A 22,101-nucleotide genomic window follows, 5' to 3' on the forward strand; every position below is an offset into this window, starting at 1 on the left:
GCGCACGGACGGATGCGCTCGCAGGTGTGCAGGGGTTTTGTACCTTTTACAGTGATTAACGTTTTAATAAATAGAGCGCAAATGTAACTAAACGTAGCATGTAATATGCATTACCATGAGTTTAATATGTGATGCGCGCTCGCGCGACCATTGTTACGCGGGGAACATTTCAATTTGCCTCTGAAAGCGCGGAGCCTGTAATTTCGCGTTTTAACACGCCATTCCGGTCGCGACTCCGATCATTGCGATGTGAGTTTTCTCTCTCTCTCTCTCTCTCTCTCTCTCTCTCCTTTTTTTTCTGATCGACGTTTCCCAAGATTGATTCTGATTTTTTTTATGATTTTCTCTCTCTCTCTTTGGGTTTCAGCGCCATCGAGTCATCGTCAAGCAGTCCAAGCTGAATTCCAGCGCGTCCGGAGTGCGCTCGGTGAGTCGACAGTTATTTCACACAATTCCATGCATCGTGTCTGATAACCCTCGATGTATCATCGGGGCCTATTGTGCCCCGTCTTCAATGTCTAAGTTTCTTCTTTCGACGATTCTACCTGCGAAGGGATTCCATTCGATAGGATTAATATTTAGTGACTCTTATTTTTTCTCGGAACTTTCCTGCGGGACAAAGAGCGGCCGATTTACTTCTGTCTTTTGTCAAAGTGGAATGCATCGATTCTCTGATTTGGTCGATACCCGACTCTCGAATGCGGTCGGACTTTCGAGACACCGGGTTGTTCCCGCGAGTGTTCGACGTCGTGCGATAATCCATATCGGAAACTGGAATGATCTTCACTCGAACGGAATTTAATAGCGCGCTACTTGCGCCACTTGCGACCTTCGGGGCTTTCCCAGCGCTAAGTATCCAGGCTACCCGGGTAAGCCCGGGAGAAAATTCCGCGAGAACTAGAGAGCGTACTCGAGATCGACGAAAGAATGACATTTCGCGGCCCACCTATCTCTCGTAGCTCATAACTCAAAAGCTACCAGCGTGCCCGGCGTTCTCGTTTTAAGGCTGTTGGAACGAAGAAGCACGAGAGAGGGAGATCATTTCAGGCTCTCCGCGACGCGCGCGCGCGCGCGCGCGCGCGACGAATATCATCGCGCCGTCCGCGCCGAGCACGCGCCTCGCGCAAGCAGAATAACGCTCTTGTTGTCGTCCGATGCGTTCGAAAAGCTCTCTCCGTGATTACCTGCGCTCGCTGCGCCGTGGTAAGAGGCGAGCTTAAAATCGGAGTCGAGCTTAAAATCGCTCTCTCGCCCGACCGCAATCGCCGTCGCTGCCGCTGCCGCGACCTACAAGCTCGGCCTGTCGTGACAGGAAGCGAGAACGTGGGTACAGCTGGAGGTTAAGTATCGAGGATCGTCAAGCTACTCGACCGACTTCGTTCCGAAGATGAAAGCCCTCTTAATGGAGTACCATTGTCTGCTTTCGTCCAAGTTTCGTCGTCTCGCGACGTCCCGGGGTTCAAGCCCAGGCGACGGCGTTTGCCGTTTTATCGCTCGGGTTTTGGGTTCGACCGGACAACCGACCGGCGGACGGCTGGCTCGCGCAAGGTGGTCCCCGAGACAAGGAGACTGCCTCGAACCCGCCGGGGTAATTAATGGCTTCATCAGTTTGCCCACCGCCTAATTAATTTGCCGTCTCGGGCGTGTCACTTCCCCGAAAATTTCTTCTCTCTCCCTCTGTCTCTGTCTCTCCATTTCCCTCTTTCTCACTCGGCTTTCTTCTGATACACGGCTTCGAATATTAATCGGATGAGGGGGAGAGGCAAGCAGAAGAAGAAGGAAAAAGTCGAGACAGAATGAAAGAAAGAAAGAGACAGAGAGAGCGAGAGAGAGAGAGAGAGACTCGTTGTCCGAGACAATGATCGAAACGCTCGTGATGGCGAGGATTTTTCACGCGCCACGCCGTGTTACAAGGCCGTCGTCTTCTTGACGGAGTCCGGACACGTTACAGAATCGATCATAACGAAGGACACGTGCTTCATCACCGGGTTATTTCTAAGTCCACGGCAATATAGACTGCTCTGGAATCTCTCTCTCTCTCTCTCTCTCTCTCTCTCTCTCTCTCTCTCTCTCTCTCTCTCTCCCTCGTACGTGCGCGCGCGCACCTGAGCGTGCTAAGATTCTTCAGCAACGTGTTGGATTTTTCCCGGGAGAATATTTATGAAAAAATTTCCTTTCCTCTCTCTCCGGTACATCGGTTTATTCTCGCGACGCACTCACGGTGGAAGCTCACCGAATACGAGAGGAGATCATCGCGTGTCGATCAGCCGATGACGCTTTCCCGCGCGAGCGGAACGTGCCGGCGCTATCGCTCGTTCGATCTCGTAATTATTAATTGGTTAGCTGTTTCGATATAAAACGAAAAGTGCCGGTCGACGCATGTCGATTCGCGCGCACGCGAGAGAGGCGATAATTTGCGAAACTCATTAGCACGCTCAATCCAATTTAAAATCCCACCCTCTCCGGCGCTCCTCTGTCTCTCCTCTCTCCCAGTCTCTTCCACCAAAGTTCCCCAACACCGAGCTTCCGAGCGTGCATTATTATGCGTTGTGCATATGTTTCTAGCCGTGCATTAATCTACCGTTAAGTCTTGACGACCGTGCTTTTCAAAGACGCATTGTGTGTCTCGGGATTGTATGCGCATATTACGAGCGAAACTCGGAAGAAATTCGCGATTGTCTCCGTCCCGAGACGTCTTGGAATATTTTGTAATTGCAAACAACGAAAATTTATGGAAAATTATGAGTCGGCCTCTAAAGGTGAGGGAAGAAAACGAGGGAACGAGGCTATTGCCGGCACTTCAGCCCGACCTGTCTCTCTCGACAGATTTTTCGAGATTATTCAGCGCAAGCGAGATATCAACGCTTGGAATTAATCAGACTCGTGTACGGAAAAATCGGCGAGAAAATGTGCGACTCTCGATGCGCTTCGCGTGCATCAACGAAGACTTGATCCCTGCCAAAATTCGGACGTTTTCTCGGAAGGACCCATCCCGGCTTGGCTCGTAAATTTATCATCGCCCGTTCCGCTCTCTCACTCCTCCCCCCTCTCTCTCTCTCTCTCTCTCTCTCTCTCTCCTCGGGACGGCCCGTCGATACTTCTCGAATACGTTTAAGGTAAAATCGCGACGGGCGTTAAAGGGAGACCAGCAATCTTCCCGAGATGAGACGGGATCGAGAATGACTCGACAAAGCGGAAAACGGGGAGGATCGACGAAGTAGGGGATAAGGAGGGAAAAGGAGAGGGTGAGTTACTGGGGAAGGTTACGGTAATCCAGCGAGCTCATCGTGTAATTTCCCATAAGGCGACGGCAGGCGGCTTGTACTTCGCTTTTGTCGAAACTTTTCGAAAGTATCTTTCACCACCCCCGTGTCTGGCGCCGACCCTTCGCCTCTCGCTCATCGTATCGCATCGTTTGCACCCTCTCGAGGCCGTCCGCGACACAATGCGCGAGTCACGGTAAATTTAATTTTCCTCTCCAGCGTATTTCTTTTAATCCGGCGGTTTTTTTCTCTCGCGCGAATTATCCGCGCGTGTATTTCCCTCTCGTCGAATTTTAATCCCCGCGCACGTGCTCGCGTGCGTGCGTGCGTGCGTGCGTGTGTGCGTGAGCGTGTGCGCGTATTTTTTTCATCAATTTGTTTTTCAATTTTTTATTTCGTCCGTCTCGTCGAGACGCACTTTGGGCGGCGCGACGCGCGGGTCCGCGCGTGTCGCGAGGCTTAATTAGGCTAATGGATATCCGTAATTGATGCAACGAGACTGTCCACTCGAGCGAGCTGAATAACGCTCGCCGCCGCCGCCGCGTGGCCGTGATATAATTCGCCTGTCTGACGAGAAGCCCGTCCGGGACTCGTGAATTTTTCGGCCACGCGGCCTCTCGGTAATCTTAGGATGCATTATTCAAAATTTATCTTGTCTCGCGAGTTACGAAGTTCCATACTGTGCGTATACCGGTATATAATGCGGGAGTAGATAAGTTCCACCGCCAGGAGAAAGAGAGAAAGAGAAGGAGGAAGTCTGGCCTGGAAAGTAATACGAAAATCTATATAATCGTAAAATATGAAGCATCGAGAGAGAGAGAGAGAGAGAGAGAGGGAGGGAGAGAGAGAGAGAGAGAGAGAGAGAGAGAGAGAGAGAGAGAGAGAGAGGAGGGAAAAAAGATAAAGTCTGACGGGGATAATCTTGAGATCCTCGCCAACTCGTCGATCTTTAACCCACTTACCTAACCGAAGATACGAGTAAAATAATTCTGCAATATTAATTAAACTCCTCGCAATTCCGCGCGGCGTAATATGCGAAGCGAGGCGAGAGAAAGAGAAAAAGACCGAGTAATCCTATTGAATTTTGATTAAAGCGTCGCGGAGGGACGTTCTTCGCCTTTAAATATGAGCACTCGCGACTCTGACGAAAATATCGCGATCAACGCGCGGCTCGCGATAAGAGCGTATTTCCGGGCCGATTATCGCGACTAATAACGCGCCGGCGAGAGACGAGAGTACAAACTCGCTCTCTCGCGTTTCACTTTTTTTTATTCCGACAGCGAACACGAGCGCGTAAAAATTGCGACGCATCTCTCCGTGCCGCGGCGCGGCCGCAGCGAATTGCGACGCGACGCGACGCGACGCCGGCGCTTTGCGAGAGTACGCCCTGCCTGAAATATTAAACCGCGCTAAAAGCCTAAAGTTAAACATCGCGCCCGATTAATTACGAAAACACGACCGCGAGCGTAGCGGGCGAGGCGCGCGGCTCTCGTTTCGTCTCGGCCCGGCGCGCCAAGTCTCGCCCGTATCTCTCCGTATGTATTTTTCGCGCGAGCCCTTCTCTTCCTCTCGCTCCCTCCCGCTGCATGCGCCTTCCGCGTCCGGCCGACATATCGCGCGCGCTGGCAAAAGGACGGCGGAAGGAAGGGTGTGGGTGGACGCGTTTGCGCGAGAGCACAGGACGAGACAGGACGGGACGGAACGGCGCGGCACGACGGTGTATTCGGTTTCGTGAAATGCGACGGAGGTGCATTAAAGCGCGCTCCTTTGGCCAGGGATATAATAGAATTTCCTGAGAAGAGGAGCCACGGAGAAGATTAGAGCTGACCGCGCTGGTCGGAGAGAAGGAGAGAAAAAGATAAAGAGACAGAGTGTGTGTGTGTGTGTGTATGCGCGTGTCGCGGGGGACGCCTTTCGTCCCCATCTGAAACTCAATTAACAGACCCGGTCTTTAGTCGAGCATTCGAAAGACCAGCCGAAATATCATCGTTGACCGACTCGGTGACGACAGCAACGGCTGACAACACGTTCGCAGGTGGCTTTCGTAAATAACTTTTGACACTTTGACGGTCACGTTTACGGGTCTTTCTTTGATCGGCGGTCAACGCTTTTTGCAAAGAAATATCTGCCGACAGTGGCGATAATTAATTTAGAAGTGACTCACAGGTAGCTTCGTTTTCATCTCATTTATTTACCCATCAGGGGAATCATCTCTCTTTGCTGTACAATATACCAAATATAATGGGAATCAGGAAAAGGAAATAAGGTAAGAAATACGAGAGCTGAAACGGAGAGAAAGAAAGAGAAAGAGAGAGGGAGAGGAAGTGGAGACGGGGGAAAAGGAGGTTAATACTAAGAGTAATACTGTAGAGGCTTTATAAAGGCAGATTTACGGACGGAGGAGGATATTCGTTTCTTTAGATACGATCTAAACGACCCCTCGAAATGTAGCAACGGCATGAGAACATTTTTCCGCGGTAAGTGCGGCCGTCAAAGCACGCTGCGAAATCCAAGCCGCGTCGAGATAATACGAATGGCACGGAATCGCTCGTTAATTCAATTTAATTTTATTTATTCCTCCGTCGCTCGCGCCACCGATCTCCGTGTGATCCTCGAGATCCTCGAGATGTCGAGGATGTCAAGACGCCGGGGATCGCGCGTTCGTTCGACGTGTATACCGACGCCAACATGCGCCGAGCGCTCGTGGCGATTTAAGCAGATCCCCGTGTAAAGCCCTCGTTTAATCTCGCGCTCGTGGTCCCGCGGAAGTCAGGCTCTCCTCGCCGGGTACCCGCAGCGCCTAAGGATATCTAATATCCGACGACGTCGCGGCGAACGTCGGAATTGGGAGCGCGCTGCGTGCGAGCGAGCGAGCGAGCGAGCGAGCGACGGATCGGCCGGGCCGCGGAGTTGTATTTGCGCACGCGGAAAGGCAATGGGATGCGTCGGGCGCGATAAAAGGGCTCCGCTGGCAGATACGCTAATGTCACCTCCTCTCGCTGACAGGGAGAAATATAATGGAATCTATGACGCGTAAGCGCGTCTTAGCTAGGGGCTGCGCGCGGCGGAAGATAAGCTGCACCGCGCCCGCCACCGCCGCCGTCGTCGTCGTCGTCGTCGACGACGAAGACGAAGACGAAGACGACGTCGTCGCTCCCGTATGCAACGAATGGGCTAAGTCACTCTCGGCGGCACTCTCGCGAAATCGATAACGAGCCTCGCCCGCCACCGCCGCGCCGTCACACCGAGGTGAGGAGAGACACAGTCGACCGACGGGCGAGAAACCGCATCGGGGGGTTCTCCGACGTGGAATTAACCCTTCCGATATTATAACTTCCACTTCGTGTAGCGCGAAGGAGCGAGAAAAAGGGGGAAAGAGAAGAGTGAAGGTGAGAATGAAGGGAGGGGGGGAGATTCGCGCGAAAATCGGTCGTAAATCTACGTTAACGGATCGTATCGTCGAAGCCGTGGCTCGTAATGTCCGAGCAGCGGCGTTTCGCAAACGCGAAGCTTAGGAGGTCGAGTTTATCTTTCGTGCATCTTTCTCACGCGCGCGCACACACACACACACACACACACACACTCGCACGCAATGAATATTAACAGATGTATGAATATTAACTCGGATATACACGAGGGAAAAAAGAAACGGCGCATAAAACACGGAGACCCGTCGCGCGGGCGAGTGAGCGGTATGGTAATTAGAGATACGAACTGGTTACCGGCGTGGCGCGGAGATTATAACGAGAGGCACGGAAGTGTAATTATCGCGAATGTGTAAGCCCGCGGAAACGCGCGCGCGCGCGCGGGCAAGCCTCGGTCGTCGCTTCGCAGGCAGACAAAAGCGAACGTTATCCGGCGTCTTGGGACAGGAAGTTTCCATTAAACGCAACGAAATAGACAAAACACTCCTTGAGAATCTCCTCTTATCTACCGGCGCTGCCCCCTCCCCCGCGACGTAGCCCGGTGTACCGAGATTTTACTGAGTAGGAGGGGGGAGAGGTGAGATGGTGAATGGTGGTAACCATTCGTGGAATTTATTTTTAATCGGATCCCGCGGGCTCTGTGACGACGAGCCGGAGTGAAGAAGAGAGAGAAAGAGAGAAAGAAAGGATGCCGAGTTCGAGAGGGAGGGAGGGAGGGAGGGAGGCAAGAGCGGAAGAATAAAAAGATCCTCTCTTTGCGCTTCCTCCTTCCCACCCGGCCGTTATCCCGATAACGCTCGAAAATTCTCCGAACGCTGCGGCGGGGTTACCTATCGGGACCGAGGAGCGAGGGGGGAAAGAAGGGGGCGCGCACGGGGGATAATACCTCCAACCCACCTTCCAGCCGAAGTTTTCCGACATTGTTTATCGCGGTTGCCGCGAGAGAATAATCGATTAAGGCGCGCGGGTTGCCGCCGATGCCTCGCTCTCTTTTTCCCACCCTCCCTCCCTCCCCCCGCTGCCCTCGCCGGCCGGAAACTTTCGTCCTTCCGGCTACGCCAAATTACTGGTTTCGCCTGGGCCGCATCTGAATGGAGGCTGACAGCACTTCGCAGCTAACGTGCACTCAACTACTTAATAATGTAACAGTCAGCCAACCACTATGCGCCCATTATGTTTCCATGCACGTTGCACAAGAACCCAGAGGTAACAGCCTGCCGGTGGTTGTAATATAGGATTCGCATCCTGTATCGCGTTGCATCGCTGTGTTTGTGCATGGCACCGCGTCGGCGGCAGAGGAGGGAGAGAAAAGCGCGGGGGTAGCGAGGGCGCGTTGAGAGAGCGGGAGGGAGGGAGGGCGAGAGAGAGAGAGAGAGAGAGAGAGAGAGAGAGAGAAAGGGGGAAATTTATTATGTTCAGGGGATAAATCCCCCTAAAGAACAAAAAGCAAAGCGCGCAACCGCGCGGCGTGTACAGAAGTGAGTCGGCAGTTATGAGGTAATAATAGAATACAATGTATCTGCGTATATAACGAATAAACGTGTCGGAACAAGAGGATATAAATTACGATCGCGAGACGGGCACGAGCAAATAGCCAAGAAGCTGCAAAGAACACATGGGAGACACGGGCGAGCGCGCGCGCTCTTGCTATGTGAGACTGCGGATAATTTCGCGGAGACGTGCGATATCGCAGAGCGATGTGGAGGGAAAAGAAAGAAAGAAAGGGAACAAAACGCGGGAGGAAACGTAAAATTAACCGAGAGTAGCGAGGGCGACCGACGAGCGCGCGTCGGCTGGTGAGAATAAAAGGAAAACAAGAAAGAGGAACGCCACGCGGGAGTGCAGAAATCGATCTTGCCCGCGGCTGTCGCGAACCGGCGGCGTGTGTCTCCTTAACCGACGGCAATAATTCCACACGTTACGCAACAACATTATGTAACAATTCTACATTATGTAATCGCAACATTCGTACGTTTCAGCGTCTCTTCCTCCGAGAGACCAGGAAAACTCTCCCCCTCCCTCCTCCCTGGTTCCGTCGTCGTCGACGGATTTTCCTTCCTTCTCCGCCGTTTCCTCTTATCCGTGGACGAGCTGCCGCTGCAACGACTCGCAGCTCTTGCGCTCGCTTCGTCCTCCGAGCTCCGATTTTTAATCCGTTAAATAATGCGCCGCGATTATTTCCGCGGCGCGCGACGCGGTGCGCGGGCGGAGGGCTTCACTCCTCCTTGAAGCACGCTCCGTCGGGTCCCCTGGGCGGGCTTCTTCCAACTACCTACGTGACGTCCCGCGTCTGCCGGGCCCCCGCCTTTGATATCGCGGCGGCGTTCGAGGAGCCGGCGGTAAGAGCCTTTAATCCGGAAACGCGATATGTGTGCGCTACCTAACGGCGCTTTAAATCTCGTTTGAAAACTGTCGGATAAACGACGCGAGCGACGTCTCATGTCGCGCGCGCGCGTGCTGAATTTAATCGGCATGCGCGCTCCAGCTACCCGTTTTTCTGCCGCGTCTCCCGCGAAAATCTTCGCTCGCCGTGGCGTGCTCTCCGCGAGTCTTTGCCGGGCTCTCTTTGTCGCTCTTTGTAGATCGATAGGGTTCACGCACGATAGCGACGCTTTTAACTTCAATTTTCTCAAACTCGACGAGTCTGTGCGACGCGCGCGGAGGTGTGCTTCTCGTTATTACGAGAATCCCGTTATTACGCGAATGCGAAACCGCCGCCGCCGCCGCCACCGCCGCCGCCGTCGTCTCATTCGACTTTGACCAGTCTTAGTCGCACTTCGGTTTTTCTTTTAACCCCTTGACTGTGGATGACGTGTATAGCCGCATGAAAAAGTCGTGCCACCAGTGTGGATGACGTGTATACACGCATCGAAGAAAAGAAATAGTAAAACTATTGTTTTTTGCATACAGGTGGGTATCTATATGTTTTTGGAGTCGCTGAATCCGAATTTGATATCAAAATTTCGAAATTCAAAATGGCGGATCCAACGTGGCGAGTCAAAATTATAAAAATCATGAAAATCTGATTTTCAAAATTTAGATCCGTCATTTTTAATTTTGAAATTTTGATATCAAATTTGGATTCAGCGATCCCAAAAACATATAAATATCGACTTTCATTAAAATCTGATTATTTTCATAATTTTGACACACCATGGTCGATCCGCCATTTTGAATTTTGAAATTTTGATATCAGATTCGGATTCAGCGACCCCAAAAACATATAGATACCCACTTTCGTAAATATCCGATTATTTTCATAATTCTGACCCACCATATTGGATTCGCCATTTTGAATTTCGGAATTTTAATATCAAATTTGGATTCAGCGACTCCAAAAACGCTTATTATAAAAATATCATAAAGAAAATTCGACATTTTTCCCAACACAAAAATGGCACGACTAGTAAGTATATTTCTGCCTCCACCGTCAAGGGGTTAATGATTTGTATCATTTTATTGCGTTATATATATTACTTTACACCCAAAACAGGTATTCTATTTGTAAAGTGATTTTTCCCATAGTCTCATATTCTAAACGAAGCCTTTTATAGAAAAAAGATTTCTCTTTCCATAAAGCGATTGAAGTGAACCATTCATCATAAAATTTATTAGGTATTATTCGAACTGTTTTCCTCTTATTTCAAGAGGATTTCCTCTTATATCAATTAATTTTCCTCTTATATGAAGAGGAATATGTTGACTTGAATGTCGGTTTTCCTTTGTTCAGTCATGCTCTACCTCCAGACATGAACGAGAAAATAACCATATGTTGATGAGTCAGAATATTTGGAACGCTTTTTAAAAAAAGGTATGTGTGTTGCTATAACATGTAACGAACATAATTTACGCATATTTGGTATGTGTTATTAGTTATAATCTATCGCAAGAAATTGAATAGTATGTTCTTTCTTTTAACCATTTCACACAATTGGTTACGACGAACATTTTGGACGCTAAGAAGTCCATAACAAAACTGATTAGAAATTTATTTATTATGATGATCTTATTTCATTCGTGCCTATTTATTGTAGAACGGGAGCCAGAAGATATATATATATATATATATATATATTACTTTTCGCTATATACATTATAATAATTTTTTCAAATTAACTAATATAACCAGTAAGAATAAAATACAGTAAGAATAAATAATCTTCTTAAAAAAACAATCTGTGTGCAAGAGGAAATTTACCTTAAAATCAATAAGATTTGCGTTATATATGTAACATGTAACCCCTCTAACTTAAAGAATAACGTGTTCATATTTTCAATATTTTTCTCTTAATCTTAGAGGAATCCTTTTGAAGATCCATATATAAGAAAAAAAAATCCTTTAAAATTTAGACGACTCCGCTTGTTCTGAAATTACTTTTTTTGGGTGTATATAATTTTACCTTTTTTTTTTTTATACTATTCGATAATACTCGATCTCTGGTATATTTCGCATACCTCGAGAGATTTCATCCCCTCCCCATGGGTTTAATAAACCCATCGATCTAATTGCGTGTATATTCGCCCGCGCAAGATTGCATTATATTATTTTATTTTATTATTATTACATAGCTGCAGTATTTCCACTCGACGACGCCGTGCGGCACGCCGGGACGCGCGTTTCTGCTTGTAATACGATGAATGCGAAACTGTCGTCGTCATCGTCGTCGTAGTCGTAGTTGTAGTTGTTCCACCCGACTCCGACGAGTCGCTTCGATTCTACCCTAATTACGTATTCGCGATTACAAAGGAGACCAAGGCTGCGCGAAGTACCGCGGCGCCGAGAAACCCGGACGGACGTGTCACGTGATGAAAAAGTGGAATAAGACTCTAGATCGCGTCGTGCTATTCATCCTGATTGCCGGTTCCGCGCGCGCGCGCTTGTCGGGGCTCTAACGTGCTGGCGCGCATCTATTTTTCAGCGTGTGTCTTTCCGTCCGGATTGAGACATTAGTGCCACGGCACACATTCCCGCGCTCCTCACGTCGGTCTCACTAACGCGGGCGATTTTACTATTGGATGGCCGTGCCGTAGGCTTTACCGCCTCGCCATTAATGTCCGATTCATTATTTAACGCGGGATTTTTATCTCAACGAGGGTTTCCCCGTTGCGAGAGAGATTAATGTCGAGAAGCGCAAGGACGCGAGAGCGCAGCTGCTTCTTCTTAGCGAAGTCGCGCGTCGCGAACCGTTGCGTTAATCCGGATTAATCCCCGGTGAATTTTCATTCGGGGCAAATTCGATTCGATCGTCCGCGGAGATTCGATATCGAGCGGCATAAATTGACCGACGGCGACGAGACTGTGTCCGTCGTCGACGGCGAGGGAGTCTAACGTTCCCTCCTAAGAAGCTCGGCGGATGATCCACGTGCGATAGTGCGCCAAAATGCGCTTCAATTAATAACATGAAAATTCATATGGGTGCTTGCAAGATGGTAGAAGAATTCCCTCGTACCTTCGCTCACTTTGATTCAGCGTACGAAGGCAAAAGTCGCAATCCGCCCTGTCGCCGCATTATTCGCCAATCTTCTTTAACCCTTAAAAGCTACCATCGAGTATCACTCCAAGTCAATTTCTCTCGTTATTGTCTACAGCAAAGTATATGCGAGAATTGATCTATCTTGTCATAATGTTGTCGCTATTGATACCGCGAATAAATATCTATAAAATTAATACCGTCAGAGTACTTACGTTTTTCAATAAGATCGAAAATTCATAGAGGGTGAAATTTCACTCCTGACAGCCTTAAAGGCTATTAAGTTTAATCGATAACTCGAAATTTTACGTGGTCGTCCGAAGTCTCGTGGAGTCTCGTTATATGAGCCTAATAGAAAGAGACAGTTTCTAAGCTACTCGTCCCTCCTGAGGAAGGCGGTATATTTTATACAACCCGACACGAAATCCGTACTAGTTCCGGTTGAATTATGCATCGCGCCAAGTCCGGGGCTGTACAAGATGTGTCGAGTCTTTCCACGCGGACACGCAGCCGGTCAAGCTGAAGCTCGCGACGTTTTACAGCGCAGGAGCGATACATCGAATTAAAGCAAAAAGAAGCATAAAAGAGGAGATCGGGTTCTCGCGCTCCTCCTTATTGCCCCCTTTGCGAAACTAACTAAAATCAAATAAAGGGGAGCGCGTGAACTGGCTCGGAAGTCTCTCTTTACCGTTCTTCCTCTTAACGTTACGCGAAGCGTCTTTGCTCGCTCGCTGCCGCGCGCATTCGTTACGCAGCGAAGTGGTTACTGCATTCGCACGCCACTGCATGTTTTCAGCGATAAACTTTACAGCTGAAATAATAAAAAAGCCAGCCCGGCAATACCGACGAAATGGCGCGAGACGCAAGTACGCGGCTGCCGCACCGCGTCGACGAGATATTGTTCTCGCGAGAGGAGAGAACGACGCGCGATTTAACGTATCTTTCTCTCTCGCCATCTCGCTCTTGTCCCTCTTCACACTTTCTCTCTCTCTCTCTCTCTCTCCCCCTGTTGCTCGCAATCTGTAGTCGCGAATTCCGCTCGGACGTGGAGGGAGTCGCGAAGGTAATTCCATCCGTTTGACGCGCGATTCGAGTGAGCACCGCGAATTTCGTATACGTGGTGTGTTGGCTGATCGAATTAAATCTGATTAAGAATTAATCTCGCCGAGGCGGAAGACACCGTCTCGCACTTCTTCGCGATTACCGGTGATTATCCGAAGGTCTGTCGTCGCACAGCTCTTAGGCGGGGATCCTCGCCTGAGTGCGGGAGGGGGGGAAGGGTGAAAGTTACATGAATGTTTAAGCGGCGTCACTTAAAGATTAATTCCGGCAAGTTCCGGGCGGAGGGGGAGGGGGGAGCGGGCAGAAACACGTTTTCCTCGAAATTGCGATCGCGCCATTGTCGCGAGTTTTGCGCGCGGCGGATCATTGAAGTTGCCCGCGGGGCGAAACTTCGTCTATTTAATTTCTAATTTGTTTAAGGATTAATCGAGAAACGAAATAATTTTATCCGCTTGGGAACCGTCACTCCGTCCGCGCGATCGCAATCCAGCGGTTCCAGTCGGAAATTTGGCCTGCGCTCTCTCTCTCTCTCTCTCTCTCTCTCTCTCTCTCTCTCTCTCTCTCTCTCTCTCTCTCTCTCTCTCTCTCTCTCTCTCTCTCTCAGTGTGTTCGGCGGTCTCGGAGCGCCCGGAGAATCTCGTGCGCGTTTAACTCCATTCGAATCGCTCATTCGGTTACGATTCGCCGGGAAATATAATTTATCGGAATACTTTTTTCCCTTCTCCCCCACCTCACCCACATTCCCTCTCTCTCTCTCTCTCTCTTTCTCTCTCTCTCTCTCTCTGTTTCTCTCTTCTCGCCTCTACTTCTCCCGCTTGCTCCGCGCAAGCCGTAATCGGATCGGACGGGGTGCACCGGCGAATTTCGCGCTTAAAATTACACGAATCCGAGTAATGAGCCGCTTTTTCCTCCGACGAGCGGCGGCGGTAGAACGGCGCGCTCGTTTAAGCGCGCGATACTTGAAATTTATCACTCGGCGATTCTCTCGCAGATAAATGGACGGTAAATCGCGGTATCGCGGCCGGCCGGCTGGCCGACCGACGAGCGAGCGCGCTTCTCTCTCTCTCTCTCTCTCTCTCTCTCTCTCTCTCTCTCTCTCTTTCTCGCGCGCGCATCGTTCGGTATCGCGAATTGGTCCAAATTTCGTAGAGAATTTTTTTCGGATGCGTGTGAAAGAAAAAAGAATCGAGCAACTCGCCGGCTCGCAATGAGCATGCGGAGAATCAGCAGGAGGACGAGGACGAGGACGAGGACGACGACGACGAGATAGTGGTAACGGTGGTGATGGTGCTGCCGGTGGCGTTGGCGGTGGTGGCGGTGGAGGAGGCAGGGGGCGAGCAGGAGAGACAGGAGGCGGGAAATGAAGCACGTGTGAACGCTACGCGCGGCATAAAATTCGAGGCTCTCTCCCCCGTATGGCGTATGTAAATTGCGTGCAGCGTGCGCGCGCGACGCGCATGAATTTAACTGCGGCCGCATGTAAATTCAGCGCCCAGTGCATGTAAATTTTATTGCAATCAGCTATTGTAAACAGGATTACCGCGGATGCGACGGCCGAAACCGGCGAGCGAGCCGGCCAGCTAGTCGATGGCGTCCTACGAATATCGCGAATTCGGGGACATCTGGCCGGTGATCGGCCCGATAGGCGCGCGTGCGACACGCCTGCGGACGATGCCAGCGATACTTGGGCTCGTCGATGTTGCATCACGAGTATTCCGATTGTCGCCTGGCCGTCTGCCCTGCTGGGGGAAGAAAGCGGGGAAATATCGCGTGAAAAATAACTGGAGGAAGCCCGGGGAGGAAGCCCGGGGAACTCCCCTCTCGACGAGATCTCGCTTGCGGGTGCTTGAACGCTCGACGATCTCTCGCGAACGATAATTCTGCGAACGATACCTCGCGTCGCGCATCTCGCGATACGTACTTGTGACGATTTTATTTAGTTTATTTGGTCGCCGAAATTTTTCTCTCTCTCCTTCTCTCCCTCTCTCTCTCTCTCTCTCTCTCTTCTTTCCTCGAGCAAGAATCGCAGGCGATGTTGATATTGGAAGGTACGGGTGCATTTATGGTAATATCGAATGGCGCATACAGATACCTGTAGGATTTCAGCCCAGATGAAAAGAACATCGATATATTTTATCAGAGACTTTTAAGCGTCTCTGAAGCTACGCAATCTGAAGCGCGACCCGAGTGAGTCTGTCTGCCAGAGTGTCGTCTTTCTCGTTTCTCACGTCGTTCGTGGCGAACGTGCAAAGGGCGTGCGGGTCCCGGAAGCAGAGAGAGAGAGAGAGAGAGAGAGAGAGAGAGAGAGAGAGAGAGAATGCGTTTAATTTCGAGTAGTTGCGTTGCGAATTCAGTCGCTGGTGGTTTGCAGATTGCGCTCGCAAATATTTGTGTGCCGCGCACGTCTCGCGCATTTTATCAGCGCTGATATTAAATGGCGAATATTAATCAGAAGGGAGAGAAGGAGAGAAAGGGAGGAGAAGAGAGCGAGAGATAATATCGATGGTGCGTCACGAACAAGAAAGTAAGCGAGACCTGTCGTTTCACCAAGTACACTCGGTTTTCACGATTTTTGAAAAATAAAAGAAAGGAGAGAGAGAAAAAATAGAAGAACGGTGCCGCGCGCGCTTCATCCCGTTAACTAAAACGAGCACGTAATAAGCAACACTCGAGCGCTATGCGTTACACCGTGCACGTTACACAGTTATATATTACTCGTATTAAAAATGAGTCAGTTATTCGCCCTGCGTGAAAATCATAATTTAAAGCAGAATAATACACGCACAGCGTCGGCTTTTAACACGGAGCGGTCGGAGTAGGAGGGGAGGGGAGGAGTGAAATAACCGGATACTGACGTGAAGGAGGCACGCTTCGATTTCAACATTTCGCGCTTGAGAAGGATGCGCTGGGATTTATTCGGAAAATTATCAATGGTTTCACAAGAAAATTAACGAATGCAACCGCTCTCGATCGAGAACGACCGAGAGGACCGAAGAAGAGAGAGAGAGAGAGAGAGAGAGAGAGAGAGAGAGAGAGAGTCAAGGATGCGTTCGACGAATACCGCGGCGCCAAAAGTTACCGTCGCGACATGCCCGACAAAGTTCCTCGGCCGTTCCTTATTTTTCTCCCGCGGAAGCGGCGATGCAACTTTCGCGAGGAAAAGGAGAAGATGGGACAGCCTTCCACACACACGCGGAGTTCCGGCGCGACGTTTAAATCGCGCTTAGAATCGGAGCACCGGTGGTGGCTCGAACGTGTGTGTTGCGCGATCTTCAATCCCGGCTGGGATGCTCGAATGAGGCGCGCTTCTGCATTGCTCACGTTCGCGTACAATTAATATCCGCCAGCAGCCACGAGGCGCGAGCGCGAAGAGTTAGTTACGTGCAAAGAGAGAGAGAGAGAGAGAGAGAGAGAGAGAGAGAGAGAGAGAGAGAGAGTCGTACTCAAAGCTCGGGCGCGGAGTTCACGGCGACGACCTTTGGCCCCGGTCGCCCCTTGGGCTCGGCAAAGTCGCAAAAATCTTGCGCTTTGGCTCTCACCCGCCGTCACCAGCATCGTTATACGCGTCCCCGAGCCTCTCGGCGTGTTCAAAGCGCGCGCAATAAGCAAGCGAGGCATGTAATCGACTATCTGCCGGTAAATTCTCTGCGGCGAATATCTCTCTCTCTCTCTCTCTCTCTTTCTCCCTCCCTCCCTCCCTCCCTCCCTCTCTCTCTGGACGACGCATATCAGTGTCGCCGAATTTCGACTCCGTATTTACCGGGCTGTGCGTTATAGCCGAGCGAGTCGCTCTCGCCGTTGGCGTATCACTCACCGTGCCTCCGTACATACATATCCGGCGGCGTAAAACCCGATAGAATTTGCGGTTCGTCCATTGGGAACTGCACGGGCTGAGGGAGAGCGAGAACAGGAAAGAGAGAGAGAGAGAGAGAGAGAGAGAGAGAGAGAGAGAGAGACACGCAAATTTATTAAGTCCTACTAAATAATGCGTCGCATCGTGCCGAGCCGCGATACGCGAGCGAATTTCGCCACGGGTCTCATCGCGATTAGCCCGAGCGGCTGTTCCGATTCAGCGGCAGTATCTCTCAAACACGTGGAACTCGCGCTCGATCGTCGGTGACCGATAAATATATACTTATGTGCAGAGACATCGCTAGTGTAAAAATAGCACCTGCTGATCCGAGCTCGTGGAAACGCTCCTCCGGGCGGACGGAAGCGTCGAATTTTGCGGTCGGAAGGGAGGAAGAGCGGTCTTTGCATATTTATGTAATACCGTGTCGGATGTGGTTTAAGGCACAATCGCTCTCTAATCTCGCGTAATCCAATTAACGCGAAAGCAATTTGCGATACCGCGCGGGAACGTGAAAATAGACGAGGCGGCGCGAGCCGGTCGAGCGACTTTCCAGGCGCGATTGGGCCACGCGTAAGATCGAATCTCTCGCTCCCGGGGGATCGGCGCGTCGCGCAAATGCGGGAACGGCCGTTTCATAATGGAAGGAACGACGAGGAGCCAATCGTCGTTACGTTTACACGTCGACCGGCATGCGGCGATATGGCCGTTTCTGAAGGGGAATTCCTCGGCGAGTCCTTCGGCGATAAAGAGGATTTAGATCGATTTAAGATTCCAATTTCCGGCGTTTCTCGCGGGGCGAAAGCCCACCCTCGCACCCTCCCGCGCCCTCTCAGTAGTCAACCGCCTCGAAGACACGATGGCGACGAAGCCGAGGAACGAGGAGAACGCTGCCGGCATATCGCGCTGCTGAAAGGGGTAAGAGCAGTGCTTCTCACGTTTTCTCATAACAGGCGGGCTCAACGTTTTTCTCCTTTTTAGCACCGCGGTAAAAATTTATGAACGCCGCTTACTCGCGTGCCGAATACATGCGAGACATGACGCGCGTTTATTGCACACGTGAGGAAGGCTGATCAATTAATTCGGAGATACGTCGCTCTCGCGCGCGCGCGCGCGCGCGCGCGCGAGACGCGTAATTTTTCACTTCTTCTCTTTTCATTTATTTATTTCCTTTTTTTATTTCACACACCGTTAGTTTTCACGCGCATTGAACGTCGAGTGCGAATTTCCGTCCGACGTCGAATTGCATATTGCGAGATGAAAAAGATTCGAACATGCGCGCACTCTCCTCGGCGAAAGTTACCTCCATTTTTTCAGGGCGCGTCGTTCCCGCCCAATTAGTCTCGTCGCGGACCCCAATTTGAGGGACACTGGACCAAGGGGATACTCAAGAGCGCAGGAGGGGACTCTCGTGGGTGCCCCAACTCTCGCGGAGGAGGGCACGGTCGACTCTCACCGCGCGAATTATCGCAACTTCCGCTTTTTCTCTTCTTCCCCCCTCTCCCCTCTCCCTCCCTTGCTTCGTCATCCTTCTCTCACTTTTATCCCTTATTCCTATTTTCCGCAGGCTCTCCGTCTCATCTTCCGCGCCATGCTGTTTCCCGACGACGGGTTTTTATTCGACTGGCGTTTACTTTTTGCCGCATCCGCACAGATTGTAATTTTAATTCCGACGGTTTCGCTCTCTCTCTCTCTCTCTCTCTCTCTCTCTCTCTCTCTCTCTCTCTTTCTCTCTCTCTTCCTGTCTTTCCCTCTGATTTTGTGACGCACCGCTCGCCGTTTCAAGGCGTCCGTTCCCGAGCAGTCGTGCGCGCGCCTCGCGTGCCGATCTATGGCTTATTTATCAGAGACCGTCGACTCACCTCGTCGAACATTTCTCTCTCTCTCTCTCTCTCTCTCTCTCCCCCGCTCTCCCTTCCTCTTTTTCCCGCCGTGCGGGGGAATCTTGTCCCTGGGCGATTCGATCTTTATCTTCACGGGACAGCTTTCTTTTGTCGGCGGCGAAGCCGGACGGCCCGGCGCGGCGCGACCGTGGCCGCTGCAATTTTCATTCTCACGAATCTCTTTCTACGGGTCTCTGCCGTTTTTTTTTTTTTTTTTTTACACGGCCAATTGTCCGCGCGATTGCCTCGTGGTATCGATCGGCCGGTTAGCTTCGCCGGCATTTAACCACTTTTGTTTTTCCGCGGCCCTCCACGTCCGCGCCCGTGCCCCCGCGCATCCCACGGACCATCCATTTCCTTAGCGTATTTCTTACCGTATCGGCGCTCTATCTGGCCCTCGAAGCTACTTAGATCGCGGAAGATCGAGATTTAAGACACACAGCCAGATGGACGCTATACCGACGGTGGCCCCGAGTCGCAGCCGGACGCTCGGCTGGATCCAAATTACCAATCTCCGCTCTCTCCTCCACTGCTCTTCGTATTTTACCTCCGTTTTTCTCCCGTCGTACCCTCTCATCGTCATTCTCGCTTTCTCTCCGTGTGTCCGCTTCTCTGTCGTTTTCTATTTCGACGTGTGTGTGTGTGTGTGTGTGTGTATGTGGGATTTGTTCTCCTTCCCTCCCTGTTTCTCTCTCTCTCTCTCTCTCTCTTCCTCTCTCTTCCGGTCTTTCCCATCCTCGTTTCGTCCTCTCCTTAACCGCCTTTTTGCCGCGTATCCCATCCGCTGGAATTCTAATTTTAATTCCGCGGCTTTCGGCTTCGTCTCGCCGCAGTCTACCCGTATAATCGTCCGCAAAATTAGATAGCGAACTAATCTCGTTTCGGCGTATTCTACAAAACGCACGTCCCGCTATTGTACGGTAGGAATTAAAAGGGATACGCGTTTCTAATTTATAAGAGCGTACCGGGGGGTGTCGCAGAGCTACGTGGGGAAAATACCGCGCGCGAGCGCGATTGCGTGTCTCGAAATTCGAGTTACGAATGTCTGCCTGCTCAAATTAGTCGGCGGGACGTTGATCGCTCGTGAAGAGTCGAGCGAATTTTTCGATCGAGTCGCCGTGTGGCCTCCAAACTCGCATCTAATCTACTTCGTTCTCTATTTCGTCCCACTTGGTGGGATTCCTCGAGTACAAGGACTCGCTGATGCGCTCGTCCGTGAAGCGCGCGCTTCTCACGCGTGATCTCGCGAGACCTGACAATGAAGATACCTGGCCGTCGCGCTTGGGCGCGACATACTTTCGGATCGGGCCGGATATTAAGCGCGCTCTACGTTATCCCATAACGAGCTATCCGACTTTAAGGTCTACTTAGATCGAGTAAGATCCAGATTTTAGCGAAGGGGCAGGGGCGGGCCGGCCGCCGCTAGTGCCTAGGGTTTGAGTGGATGGTCGACTCGATCCAAATTACCAGCCTCGTCCTCTCCTTCTCTCTCTCTCTCTCTCTTCTCCTCGTCTTCCTTTCCTTCCTTTTTTCCTTTCATTCGTCGCCCCCTCGCTTTCCCATCGCCCCGCCGCGTCTCGCGTCCCTCTCGCCTCTTCTCGCCCTCTCCTCCAGTCTTCTTCTTTTCTTTTTGCCCGACCCTCGTCTTCATTGTTGTCTTTCTTCTCCACCCTCTCGCCGGCTACACTCCTTTCACCCATCCCTGCTAGCTTCCTCATTTTCATTTACTTTTCCTTTATTTGCTTTTTATATCTGCATTCTCTACTCCGCGTCTCGGCCGTTACCTCGACTGCGCCGACCGTCGCCAATGGCCACCGCGCGTCTATCTTGTGTGTATCGCGCTCGTAAGCACTCAACCGCTCAGGATTCCCGCATAATCTAGACGAGGAGTTACGACATCGCCGCGTTTTTCTCGTCGCGTCATCACGATGCGGCATTTCTCGCGTGACATCCGAGGCTCCCTCCGCTTTACGAGAGACAAAGAAATGGAGATTCCAAGAGACGCGGCCGAGTCTCGCGCCGAGTGAAGCGAAGCGAAGCCTTGAGAACCGAGGAGGTCCAAAGTCGCCGCCTCGCCCGTCTCTCATCCCGATACATTTCGCCGCGCATGGCACGTTTGGAAAATATCGCGTGCCCGAGTACATCGAACGCGTGAAAGCCATTCGCTCATTGTCATTCGCGATACCCTCACCGCAGAATCTCAGGAAATGCATTTCGGTCGTGCGGAAGTCGGAAGAAATATAAACACTCGTATAGAAACAATTTGGGTAAATTGATATTAATATTTGACAAAGTCCGTCTCCTCCCCGCTACCCCTCTTAGCCTCCAGCCTGGTTCTTGCTTCTATGATTTTATTAACTCGCGCAACCCATCTACCACCCCCTAAACCCCGTCCCTGTTCTCGTTTAAAGGGGACTGAATAAACATTCTAAACCAATGAGGGGCCAAAGTTCTCAACGAATAAGAAGGAAGAAGCGGAGCGTCTTTTTTCTTAATTCAATTTATCCTGAGATTAAATCTCTCGCTCAAGGGTGCTCGTAGGGGCGACGTCGCTTACGCGATGCTGCGCTTAGCTTTCATTTTGGCTCGATGGCACGCTCGTCCTCGGTGACAGGCACAATGACGCGAGCTTTAAAATTTTATTCCACAAAAACGAATCCTGTTATTCGAAAAGTCGAAAGACTGGAGCAGGGAGAGCAGCACAGATCTAGGATTGCGTTAGCAACAGGAGGGCGGGTGGGAGTTTTATTCGCCGAATCTCTAGCCGAGGGATCGCTCTCAACCGCGCGAGCATGATATTTCTATAACAAAGTACGAAACATCTGCCGGCTGCAGATAACCCGGCGGAAAAAAGAGATAATTATGAGTGAGATGGGGTTGGGGGGGGAGGGGAAGGGGAGAGGAGGGATGGGAGACAAAAAAGGAGAAATAGTAGGAGAGACCGAAATTCATCGGTTACCTCGTTGTCAGCCTCTGTATCTGACGCGCGCCGCTAAAAAATTCCCCAGGCGACACGGTCTTACGGTTTCAGCAACTGTCCTAGCGCGGGATTATCGGATAACTCGGCCGACTCGGCTCGCATCGGACGACCCGAATTACTTGTCACGACGTTCTCCCCCACACACGCGCTTTTTCTTCCCCTTTTTT

General features: G+C 51.0%; 1 protein-coding gene across 1 annotated transcript in view; it reads left to right on the forward strand.

Annotated features, from left to right (window-relative positions):
- Window positions 1-343: 343 nt before the first annotated feature.
- The window catches only part of LOC105182703 (insulin-like growth factor-binding protein complex acid labile subunit), a gene marked incomplete at its 5' end in the record, with an annotated part of 101,028 nt that continues 79,270 nt past the window's right edge, over window positions 344-22,101 (forward strand). The window contains one exon of the mRNA XM_025300281.1: window positions 344-427. Within this exon, the coding sequence (XP_025156066.1) occupies window positions 344-427 (84 nt within the window). The remainder of the gene's footprint in view (window positions 428-22,101) is intronic.

The sequence above is a fragment of the Harpegnathos saltator genome, unplaced genomic scaffold (assembly GCF_003227715.2).
Source record: "Harpegnathos saltator strain DR-91 unplaced genomic scaffold, Hsal_v8.6 scaffold345, whole genome shotgun sequence".
NCBI lineage: Eukaryota > Metazoa > Arthropoda > Insecta > Hymenoptera > Formicidae > Harpegnathos > Harpegnathos saltator.